Source organism: Agrilus planipennis, unplaced genomic scaffold (genome assembly GCF_000699045.2).
Source record: "Agrilus planipennis isolate EAB-ADULT unplaced genomic scaffold, Apla_2.0 scaffold34, whole genome shotgun sequence".
In the NCBI taxonomy this organism is placed as follows: Eukaryota; Metazoa; Arthropoda; class Insecta; order Coleoptera; family Buprestidae; genus Agrilus; species Agrilus planipennis.
Window position 1 is genome coordinate 1,305,306 of NW_020439170.1, and position 13,006 is coordinate 1,318,311.

The 13,006-nt window shown below is 33.9% G+C and overlaps 1 protein-coding gene across 1 annotated transcript in view; it reads right to left on the reverse strand.

Moving 5' to 3' along the window:
• Positions 1 to 12,654, reverse strand: part of LOC108735129 (protein Wnt-1-like) — a 74,570-nt gene extending 61,916 nt beyond the window's left edge. The window contains exon 1 of the mRNA XM_018466965.1: positions 12,414 to 12,654. Within this exon, the coding sequence (XP_018322467.1) occupies positions 12,414 to 12,493 (80 nt within the window). The 5' untranslated portion in view covers positions 12,494 to 12,654. The remainder of the gene's footprint in view (positions 1 to 12,413) is intronic.
• Positions 12,655 to 13,006: the final 352 nt, after the last annotated feature.

Below are 13,006 nucleotides of genomic sequence, written 5' to 3' on the forward strand. Positions count from 1 at the left end.
TTATAAATCAGATGCAACATATACATATATATTTATTATAGATTCTAATGTTGCTGTAATGTTTTCTATCCAATTCAATATCAGGGTGCAGTTTTGTAAACCGATTGTGAAAATTGTAGGTATAAACCAGAAAGCACTCCAGGTAGTGAAGTGGTGTAATATAAGAGAAGTCGGTGGTAAAGTGCATCGTCAGCTGTTAGTGCTGTCGGCAGGTATTTAAGAATCCATTAAAAAGAAACCCAACAACTACTAACGATCGGCAAGAAAACTGGATGAACCATTCCATCTTCTTCCATCGCCGTCATCAAAACTATTTCGTAATAAGAACCTTTTAATGGAATTCACAGAAATCATAAAACGTATAGCGAGCTCTCTCTTTGAAAATTGCTTGGGGAAGTTGAAAGCTTCATCTTATGCAGCCGAAACAAAAAAAAAATATTCAAGATATGAATCATTTCAAACAAGAAATACCTAAGCCCTTGGTTAAGTTTCATCAGGAATTATCGTTGGTGTCGACAGCTGTTTTGATGTTTAAATCATTTTCAAAACAACAGTTGTAGAAACCAAAGATATCAGCAAATTGTTATATATGTATAATTTCTGACCATTACTATTAAATTATGTAGTTTCTTTCCAGGGTAGCGGTCAAATAATTACACAACTATATGTTTCTGTAGCGTTTCGGTTTATTCAACCATCTTCAGGCTGAAAAAATTTTGTTTTTTACTTACAGTTCTACTAGTTAGAAATTATACATTTGTTTAAAAATTCTATCATGTTGAACAACTGCATACTAGTTCCAAATGTTTACGTAAAGGTATACAACAATACATATTATTCAATCTGTACCTTAGTGCATCTTTATTTTCAATATTTTATAGTTGAATGAGCATATTAATCTGGTTGATGTGTAATTATCAAAAACGTATCTATGTTCGTGGTCGTGTCAAATTTAGAAACTCCGTCAGGTAAACCGTAGGTATAGGTGCTTACAAAGAACATCCTTTTTCGAAGTCAAAAATTACTTTTTTTTCTTGGTTGGTACCCATAATTAGGTACGCCTTCGTTTGGGCGGGTTCATGGTTGACTAAATTACATGTGTCGATTATTACGAGCCAGTGGTCTTTCGCTACGCATTTTATCTTTTTCAGATGCATCCGACCTATTCCAGATTATTTTTCGGCCCGGCATTCCAGAGGTTTAACCATCAGAATGCCACAACAAATAAGCTCGACCACAAGGCATTATAAATATGTGTTTCATATATTCACAGGTAACCCCCCCACATAATATGGTAGCTGGTGGTTAGATTCCCCAAAAAAAGAAACGACTAAACAGGATCCTTTGATTTTGTGAAATGGTAGATACTTTTTATATTTTATTGAAACAAAGAATATGCGGTTGTAGTGAATTTTGTATTTCTCGACCAACAAATGTAACTTGGTTCCCATAATTTTAGTTTAATTATTAGTTTTGGAAATACAGGGGGGAAATATGTTCCCAAAATACTTTTACATCTACATTTCTGGAAGTGCGAGTTTAGATATTGTATAAAATTTTTTTATAAATACATAACTAATTTCAGATCAGAATTTTTTGGTAGGTACTAAAACTCGGCTATAACGAAATCGGCTATCACGAGATCTAGTTTCTAATAGTCCCGCATATTTGTCATTTATATAGACCCACGCTAAAAATCTCGGTTATAACGAAAACAAAATCGGATATAACGTCATACTTTAAATACTGCATATCTTTAAAAGGGTAATACATACAATGAAGAGACTTGCATGTTTGTAGCTCATGGTAAATTTCAAATGTTTATTGTTTTTACGGGAAGGTGCCTATGGTTATTGCAAAACGTGTTCTTCCTTCTTTTAAATTCGTACCGTGCAAACTTCCTTCAAGGTGACTAATCCAAACCGAAAAGTTTGTAACTTTTGAAGAAATGTAGAAGGCACTTATTTTTCCATGTACCTATCAATATGGAAGTAAAGCGTGTAAGAGGGATGAACGTCGGATGTCGGAAAATGTACTATAGCAATTGGTCGTTATTTATTTCGGAAAAAGAAAACATCCTAAAAAAAGCGTTTCTCAAAATGGTGGTTGGCGGACCAGCGCCGGTCCGTGTGTCAAATGTTGCTGGTCCTCGGAGCTTCATTGTACATGTAATAAAACTAAAATATAGCAATAACATGAAGATGCATCCCCCATTTCAAGTGGCATTATCACCACCAGAGGAGCTGACCAAAAGTAAAGAACCCCATTTAAAATATGAGTAGTTTCTTTAAACATTTATGAGTAAAATCCTTGCGTTTCGTGATTGTTTTCTTACGAAATGAAAAAAATTTGAACGTTGATACAATACATTAGTAAAAATAACAGGTCTGTAGATTCATGTGTTTTTTCTCTATTATTTTAGTGATAATATTTTATGTGGGCCATAATATACGCGTGTATTAAAATGTTAACGATTAGATAGAGCTAAATCTATTGGTAAATTGCCAGACAGCAATAAAAACTACACATAAAAAATATCAATGGGAAAACTCGAACAAGATCGTAAAGAAACTACTAAAATACGCAGATGATAAGGTAGCTCGCTGGAATATAATAATACATAAAATTTATGAATTGTTAAGAACAGCTCTATAATACTTATACGGTATGCTCAGTATGTAATAAATGCGATAACTACGGAAGAGTCGTTTCTGCAAGTATGTTGCACTTGCTATTGCTGTCGTACGATATTTGAAGATAATGTCAACATAATTTATTGCTCGGCACGTGGCGACAAAATCATTTGCATTTAACAAAATGAAAAAGTCATTTTTGATAAGCAAAATAATAGAACATTTGGAAGAATGAAACTGAAAACGTACTTGTAACACGTAATATTCAAATAATCACTTGTCAATATGGATCAGGACTCTGAGACCAGAGGTATCGTTGGGAAATTCAAAATTGGTATACCTAGTCCGCAATAAAAGTCTTTCAAACTAACTAGACAAACGTTGTAGGGAATATTTTAAACATAAAATAAAGATAAACACAAAATAAAGAGAGATGCCAAGTAAGAGTTGCAGCGGACACCAAAATTTTAACCATAAAACATTATATTTAAAAAGATAATGCACAAATACGTATTAGTATCCTAATATGTAATACTTAAAGTACTTTTGAACAATAGTATACGAAATAAATGAGAGAAACAACTACGAGAGTAATAATGACTCTTTGAAAAAAAACAATAACTGATGTGGGGACTCTAGATTGCTAATGAATAAGTAATTAAGAAACCTAAAAACGTTTGAATCTTCTGTTTACATGATAGAGAGAAAATTGCTTCAATCAAAAGCAACTACCTCCAGGTAGATTGATAAAGTCTGACCTAACTTTTGGGGAAATAAGAAAGAGAAAAGTGTAATATTTATCTATTCTAAAGAAAACTGAAGAGAGTTAGTAGATTCGGTGCTTGTATTAATTGCTGTTGTCTCAATCTTAAATCACATACTATAATATTATTTTTCTGATTCACTTACAGGTATTTCCTTTTTTAACCAAATGATGATACGAAACGCCATATTTAAAATGAAAGGTATTAAAAAAAACTTGTAATTAATTAAATATATTTAACACTGAAACGACTATCTATATTATAGAATCACTAACTCAAAACATTTCGAACACCCATCTGATAAAAATTTCTTGTTGTCTCATGGTAAGTTACGTAATCTGAATCAAATATTTAATTAGCATCCAGAATTATCATTTATCTATCACTTGTGAGCACGACATAAAACGATCACAAATTATGATGCGTAATAAACTTTAATGGCATTTAAATTGCTATTAAACATTCGATAGGTTTTTAATAAGGAGGTACAAGTCTTATTCTTAACACTTACTTTGCACAATTTATAAACCTATTACCTAATAGTATTACATAATACAATTTAGCTGTTTTTAGCATTATTTGCAGAACACATGAAATTTCTGTATTTTTTATAATGAAAATTTAATAAAATTGTACAAAACAAGACATTATTTTTGTAATTGTAATAAACGAAAAGCAAAAATGGATTAATAGTTTTTATCCTCATCTAAGTAAGAGACAGCAGCCCACTTCGACTAAAAGCTTCCCAGAAGGGGGCGTACGCCTTGTAAAAAGTATAATTTTATAAAAAAAACTTCGCATATGAAAATCGAACCAGAACCAAAGAAGTAGTTATAACTAACCCTGCTAAAAATGTAATAAAAAGGGGACCAAGTTCTCTTCAACATTAAGTAAATTCATCGCCAAGAAACCAGAGGAGTTTATTTGGAATCTAATACTTTTTATAGGAATTTATTTTATGTATCGAAAGTTGCTGATCGAAAATTATGCTAAATGTATAGTAGAAAGGATAATTTGGTACAAAATTGTGTAATACAGACCTCCGCAGTGCAAGATTAATTCGTCAATTAATTTACAGGTCTAAAATGAAATACTGGATCTGGTAATCAGATAAACCCTATACATAGGTATATATCTATCACAATAGTTGCCCCTGATTTACATTTTCCTTCTATTTTATCAGTGCAGTAGCAGAAGAAGCATCGAGTTAAAGACGTTGGGCAAGAGCCGATTTGAATTTCCAACTTTCGAAATAACGTAAACATAAGAACAATGTATGTTCATGGTAGGTACCTTTTAGCTGATTGGATGGACACTAATATTGGTTTCATAGCAGCATTTTTAGGATCCCCACGCTAAGTGGATTGTCTTGTTCTATATTTGTCTTTGTTCGAACATTTGAATTTGTTTTATTGTACGAAAGGGCTCCGCTCTTCGGAAAACGAGTTCCAACCGACCAACGATGAAAGCTGTTACTGCTTTTGAGACAAATGTTCTCTCATCTCATATTATACGCTTCGTTATGTTTTCTTTGTCAATTAAAAAAAGCCTAGTTTATTAGTAGTGGTTATACGTGACCATGACGTAATGTAAACAATCTAAAAATTTAAAATGTTATGGAAAATGCTATTAACAACATTTTTCTTACACTTTTCATGAGGCTTAAGGATTTAATATACACTATTAAATATCGTATTTATTAATTTCATTCGAGAAAATTGGTTAAAAAGAGGTCGAAATTATGAATGATTTCTTTGGATTAAACATATATACAATTTAGACATCTTTTAGAAGTGATTTAGTTTAATATGAAATATTATTCTGAAAATTCATTTCTGCATTTTTTACCCACTACACACTACTTCAAATTAATGTAGGTCGGTTGGTCGTGGTTGTTGTTGTCACCTCTCGTAGTTTAGTGGTCAGAACATTGGTGCGTAAAGCCAAAGATCCCGGGTTCGATTCCCGGCGGGGGTGTGACAACAGCAACAATTTTTCTCTCATTAATTTGAGGTAGTGTGTAGTGGGTAAAAAAATCAGAAATGAATTTTCAGAATAATATTTCAGATTTCTTTGGATTTCGCAAAATTACATTTTCACCAAAGCACATGTCACCTTACAACACCATGCTGTGTTTTTATAACATGAGAACAAAAAATTTTTCCATTGATCGGTTATTATATTAATTGACTATTTGTGTGAAGAAAAAGAAAATTTAATCGATTAAATTTCAATCAATCGTTAGTAACAATCACACCCGACGATTTTAGATTGGATCGATCAACAGCGTCGATACGGAGAGATTACAAATTACATCTCGAGCCCAAGTACAGAGTGGAGCGTAATAAGGAGTCGTATAATGTGGACAATTGATCGAGTCCTTCATTAAGATTAAAAATTTTAAGTATAATTCGCTTTTTATTGAGTGAATGTCACTCTCGGTTTAAAAGGTTTAGTCAATCACCAATCTACACGTCATTCTAAAAATATCAATTAAGATACGCCCGGCGAGAGAAACCTTCTTTCATCTATCATGAATGAATCAATGAATGAGAGGATATAAATAAGTCAAATAGAAACAATTTTAGAAATTTAAAAATAATCAAAACCGTAATTAATTGGATCACCTACCCAATCGCCAATTGGTAGTCCCTCGAGCGTGAACATTAGTATTATAAATCGTAAGGTCGAAACATTTGTTACCCGCTATTTACCACAACATTCCAGTACAAAACAAATGACGGAATAAACAGCAAGGTAGGTTGTTGTAGATATATGTCGTTTTCACCGAATAAATTCAAATAAACGTTTTGCATAACTTTCGATACGTGCAATTTCGTATGTTCAACAAACGCATATGCAGCAGAGTAGACAAAACAGGTATTTTCGAAACCGAAAACACATTTTCTCAATCCAACATATAATCACCTTTATTGTATTTATCACCTTTTCGATACGAAATTATGTACGCATAAAAACTGTCAACGCTCGTTGGTAAAGTTCAAAATTGTATTGCGAATTCGTTACGCGATAGCTACTGAAAGGCCTTTGGTAAGGACTGGCGAGTGTGCTGTGAATGTATTTAAAATTATGAAGCAAAACCTTTTTTTGTACATTACAGAGCAAAACTAATATGTTGTTATGAAAATGACTATAAACTATTAGCTACTGGTGTTCCACAGGGAACTATATGTATGGACCATTCCTATTTGTTTTATGATATGTAACTATTATTTACTGCAGAACATTGATGATGCTGCCTATTAACGAGATGTGTAAGATAATCTTTGGAGAGTTTGTGCATTATCCATTCGCGTTACAAAATCTGTTGCTAAAGTTCTTTTTAAAACTTCAGGAAAATTACCCAAATTAAAGAACATTTTTTATTAGTTCGTAAACTATCCATACTATTTCGACTAAATTACGACATATGTAACTATAGGTACTAAGTATTCCTCAATAAGTATTTTAAAAAATTTTTGACGCCAAGTATTTTCAAATGAATTTAGGGTTATTCAGTTATACTGAAAAAAAAAAAATAAAGCAGCTTTTCCAAATTGGTTGTAGTTTTAGAGATAGTGGATACCATCAATTTTTAAGAAACCATACCCCGTGCTTTTTAGAAGTTAAAAGAAAAAAGCTGTCTAAAGCTACGCATAAAAATATAACAATTTGTGAAGCTTGTTTCCTAGTTCAGCGAAGATGAAGAAATAGTTTATTGTAACAACATTTCTGGACTTCTTAATTTCACTAGATGTTTATAGTGTGGTTTGCTACACGATGACAAGCAATACGCTTCGATTTTTATCGTTTACTTAACAAAATTTAAAAAAAAAGGTAAACTACTTGCTTGGGCAAAAAGGTGGGTATCTATATCAAATATCCAGGTTTTATCTGATTGTTGGGCAAAAGGGCGAAGCATTAAAATAGGATTCTTTGGTCAATAAGACAAAATATTACTGCAGGAACAGTGAAAAACAGGAAAAAATCATTCCCCCACTGCCCCATGTCAGGTTAGGACTCGTGGAATAATTTGTTAACACTTTGAAGAAACATGGCGATTGCTTTAAATATATATTCATTAATCGTTCCCCTAGGCTAAGTACGGAAAAGCTAAAATCTGACATTTTCAATGATCTTTAAATCCGCAAACGTATTAAGGACCCTAATTTTACAAATCACATGACGACTGTGAAAGCTGTTGCTTGGTGAAGCTTTGTTTCGATCACTAAGAACTTTTTGAATAACCTCAAAACGGGCAATTATGAGGAACTAGTGCAACAAATGTTAATAAACATTAAACACTTGGGTTCTAATATGAACATTGCAGTACACTTCCTTCATAGTTACTTCGATAAATTTTTTGTCAATTTTGGGGACTTCAATGATGAACAAGGAGAAAGATTCCACTAGGATATGAAGGTGGTGGAAGAAAGATATCAGAACAGATGGGATATATCATTATTAGCGTTTATATTTTTCGAAAGCATTGCCATTTATAGTAAAACTTTTTTGTGGGCACCACTGTTCTATTAATTTTAAATTCTTTCTTTGTTTTATAATAATTAGGTAATTATCTCCAAAAATTGAACCCATCCAGCAAGTCGGACTTTATTTTCGTAATCAGCACTACAAAGTTACCTAGAAATTCCTTAAGTATTGCTGGCAACAAAGAACATCCCCATATATATACACATTAACGGAAACCTGATAATGAATGTGAATGCACAAAAATTCTATTAGATAGATCCCTAATATATTAATTTTTACTATGTCCTTGTAGCTATTTGAAGATAGATAGATAGATAGATAGATAGATAGATAGATAGATATTAAACAAACTGTTTGCGTATTTCTCAACATTTTACTCTAATTAATAGAAAAGGTTACATGAACAAAAAGGCACTTACAATTATTAATTTGCATACAAATGTGGAAACCCTTAGGCTACAGGTGGGAGTTAAACTACTCGTACGTTACATTAACTATGTCTATGATACTTATTTGTTAGCACCAACTACAAATTAAAAAGTGTACACTTTAGCTGCAAACATTAATGAAGCAACGAGAGATGCGTACGTATCATATCCACTAACAAAAGAGAAAAATAATTTTAAAAAAACTAACAACGCGAATAGAATTTGAAAGAGACAATCTAGTTCATACAGCTAACTGGCTAGAGGAAATGGAGACCTAATATACGTTGGTGGAAATTGAAAAGATTTTTGTTTTTTTAGTAGTGTAGGCAGTACCACAAAATGAGCTTTTCGGTGTTTTTGAGTTTTCTTTGTATATATATATGTATAGATTTCATGTACTTTTCATTGATACTACTCGTGTCAACAATATACAGAGAAGACAAAATGTTTACCAAACGAAGGAATTACGTATTTCTTTGTTAATAGGCTAGACAATAATTTTCAGTCTCTCAGTCTTTAAGCGTCTTTCACAGTCTTTCAGTTATTGCCTAGGTGTTTTTATGTATCTCTCACAGTTTCTGTATGAGAGACTCGAACGATAAAATTGTTAATTCAGAGATTCAAGTCTCTCGTTCAGAGATTGGATATGAAATGAGGATCTCTCTATAAGCGACTCAAGGTTCTCGTTCAGAGACGCTAAACAGTTTTTTTCAGCGACACCAGAGAGGCGGAGACTTTAGTCTCGCTTTCAGAGATTCTGAGTGACTGAACATTTTTATCTAGGGTATTTCTTTCTTTTATGTCGGAATATCCGAAAATAACACCTGCTTCTTTAAAAACTGTCCTAAACCAACCGAACTCTCAAAATTAATTAATAAATAAATAGACGGTTTGATTAGTGATTTGTTGAGGTCCTCTATGGCGTGCTGATGAGAGCAAATAACTACGATCGACGTCTATATTTGAGGTACGTACCAAATGCTTGAGGTAATTATTGGTGAAAATTATAAAGCATAAGCTACGACTAAGTTTGCTAAAAACATTATCAGAGGACAATATAATTTTTAGGGTTTTGGACATCATACTTTTAAACTCCAATAATCGGATAACTACGGAAATGGATAATCAAAATCCTGGACAGTAGATCGCAAGATTTTTCGTAACGTATCATTTACACTTTATTCGATTGTATAAATGAGCATGCCCATACCTGTGCACACGCGGGAAAAACACTGATTCCATTTATGCGGTTCAGTTTTCCTCTCTCTCTACCTACGAGACTTTGCCTATAAGCTACGAAGTTGATTGTATTCTCGTTAGCACCGTGTAATTTGCTTGCAATCAATTTTTCGCCACTCGCATTAATTATTATGGTTTCCTAAGCCACTTGACTTGAGTAATAATAATCGCTGTCGTATACCTACGGAAAACGCCAATTGCCATTACGTGCATACCCACACAACGAACCCATATCAATAGCCACCAGGAATCATTAGATTAATACGAGAACGTCGAAACTTCTGGTACGGTCAGTATTTATTATCAAATGAGAGGAATTAAATTTAGCTATATCATTCGAAAGGTACTATACCAGAAACGCGCCTATTAGCTGCTCCTTTGTTAAGAATTCGCGAACCTTCATGCGAGTAGGAAGATAAATAGAAGTCACAGAGAGTAGGGTCAGTGCTATAGGGAGGATGCTCCATCACCTTAATGTCTTCCGCTGTCAAATATTCTGTGGTATTGTCCGTTTTGTGATTATAAGTGCGTTGTCGTGAAGCAGGAACCAGGAACTGAGTCTCGAGTTTGATCTGTGATTCGACAAGTCTTGAAACAACTGATCCAGGAAGGCTTTAGTGTACCATAAACTTCTAACAGTCTTCTGTCCAGCGAGCATAGCAGATTTCATCATTATCATCATCATCAAATGCCCATTTCTTGTTTTTTTTTTTTTGTATTGGAAGGTAATACATCACAATCCATCAAGTTTCGTTGTCCTTATATTTGCAATTAGCATTTTTTGACATGAATTTTCACCAATCGACCCAAACCATTTACTTGTAAATACTCAGTCACAATTTTGTGTAACGTAGCTCCAGGAATATTCAAAAACTCCTGTCGCTGAGTTATATGCCTCCCTTTTATTATTACTTTGTCCCGGCTGTCGACCTTTTCTAACACGGCAATTTCGAAGGGTCTACCTAGCCGAGGATCATTGTCCAGTCCAAATTTCAAGTATGAGCAGCCAGTTTGTGACACCATTTCCAAAATTAGCTCTACAAAGGTTACTTCAAACCTTTTAGCTTCGGGGAACTACAGCACCACTTTCTTCAGTGATACTTTCATCAGTAAAAATGAAGAAACAAGCCTTTATCTATTATGGATTCATTTCGTTGTTCGTATATGTCAACTCACTGACTGAACTCCGAAATATATCTCTTCTCCTTCATCTACAATCTTGAAACTGACCACAGCATTCGTACACAAAAGGGCAGAAAGTAATTAATTTTTAATTCTATGTGGGATTATCACACAATAAACTTCTTTGACTTTTTCAACAGGTAATAGAGGGTGCCAGGCCCGTAGAGTGACTTTTGTTTGTTGAGGATGCTCAGTATCTAAACATTCAATTCCAAAAAACCTCAAAAAAAAAAACGAACAGGGTCGCCATTGATAATATACCGAAATAGATATTATTAGTCTAAACTAATGTTCCATTTCGGTTATACATGACATTTGGAATTCCTTGAGTCTTAAAAGTGTTCAACAACAGAAAAGAACGAAAAGTACAACTGGCTTAATAATGAAATTAGATTGCCCGAGATAAAAATGTTCAGTCTCTCAGTCTCTGAAAGCGAGACTAAAGTCTCCGCCTCTCATCGAGTCTCTCTGGTGTCGCTGAGAGAGACTGTCAAAAAAACTGTTTAGCGTCTCTGAACGAGAAACTCGAGTCTCTCAGTAAGCGGTGTCTAGATAGACAACGTTAAAATTTTAATGTTCAACATGGTTCAGAGATCTCAGTCTTTCTACGAGAGACTCGAGACTCTCAATTTTTCAGTTTTATTAATTTAGTCTCTCTGTGAGAGGCTCGAATATCTGAATTAACAATTTTATTGTTGAAGTCTCTCATACAGAAACTGTGAGAGATCCATAAAAACACCTAGGCAATAACTGAGAGACTGTGAGAGACGGACTTAGAAACGCTGAAAGACTCTGAGAGACTGGAGAGAGACTGAAAAGGTGTTTATCTGTTAAATAATAAAAGAAATATTGGCAATTAATATACTAGTTTGTTCAAAGGAATAGTTTAGCAATATGGTGTTATTCAGACATACTAATAAGTATCAGACATATCCCTAAAAACGCAATGAAAAATCTTTTAAGAGAAGAATAGTTATAAATTTTTAATATCATTGTCATATATCAAATTAAAAGAACTGTATCTACTATTATTATCTTATTATCTACCTGCTTCAGTACTAGGTAATTTTATCAAAACAATTTTACAAATCAAAATTGCAATTATTACGATTAGCTAAATAGGTACGTATTATTGGATTACCTAGGTATCTAGTAAATCACAAATCTGATCACTATCTACGTAACTGTTAATATTTCCGTGGTATCTCCCTGATTAACGTAATAATTCCTACGGATAAATACTGTAAGTTTTCCAAACCTCAGAAATTTTTTCGACGATAACGACACAGACATGACTAGATATTTTATTATCAAATACTTTCTCCTCTCCATGTACCTGCTTGAGCATAATGGGTCACAGTTTCTTTACGAATTTCGTAATTTAATAAGAGAAGTTCAAAGAAGCATCAAGAGCCTTTACACTTTTTCAAATAATTGTTTATAAAATATGTATTTAGTCAACATTAAACTTTACCGTGGTTAAAAAACATATTCAATGTGGTCGATACTTCTTCAGTTAATAATTCTTGAGACAGTTAATTATAATAGATACAAAACCCAAAAAAAAGCAGGATTTGATAAATTGCAGGTGCCGGTTTAAGTGGATTACAAATTACAAAAGTAATAAATAAAAATTAATAAAGTGCGTATAGTTATGACTTATGATCATCACTCACCACCAGTCAGCGTCCGTGATTTGGGTGAGCAGCGTCCACAGGGCGACGGCGACAAGGCGCCCCGCGCCGAGACGCTTCATCCCGCGCGGCGAGCTACCCCTTTTCTTATCGCGCCACCGGCCCACGAACTCTCCTGTGGCCTCTTCTTTTGTACCTTATTGTTTTACAAACGCACCACAACACAACAATAGACATACGAGAAGTGAACACCAGTTCTGGCAACTGCACCGCACGTAACCAGATCCGCTCGTGAACTGCCGACCAAAACGACAGGCGCGAATTGCGGGGGCGGAACGGGCTTTGATAAGAATGATTATTGGTTGATCTCGCGACTACCACGCCTTCATCAAAATTTGTCGCTTCCGCGTGCTACAGACGCTTACACGTGCAGCATAATTGCCTAGAGTACATATTGTTGTTATAGTATGCGGTACCTTATCATTATTTGCTATTGTTAAACGGTAACAAAAGCGCATCGGCATTGGTCGATACCTATCTATCTGCCTGATGATGGTTGATATTTATTCTCAGTTAAAGATAAGAGGAGCAACGCTAAACACAGCGAACTGTCAATGCCATAAAACATTTAATAA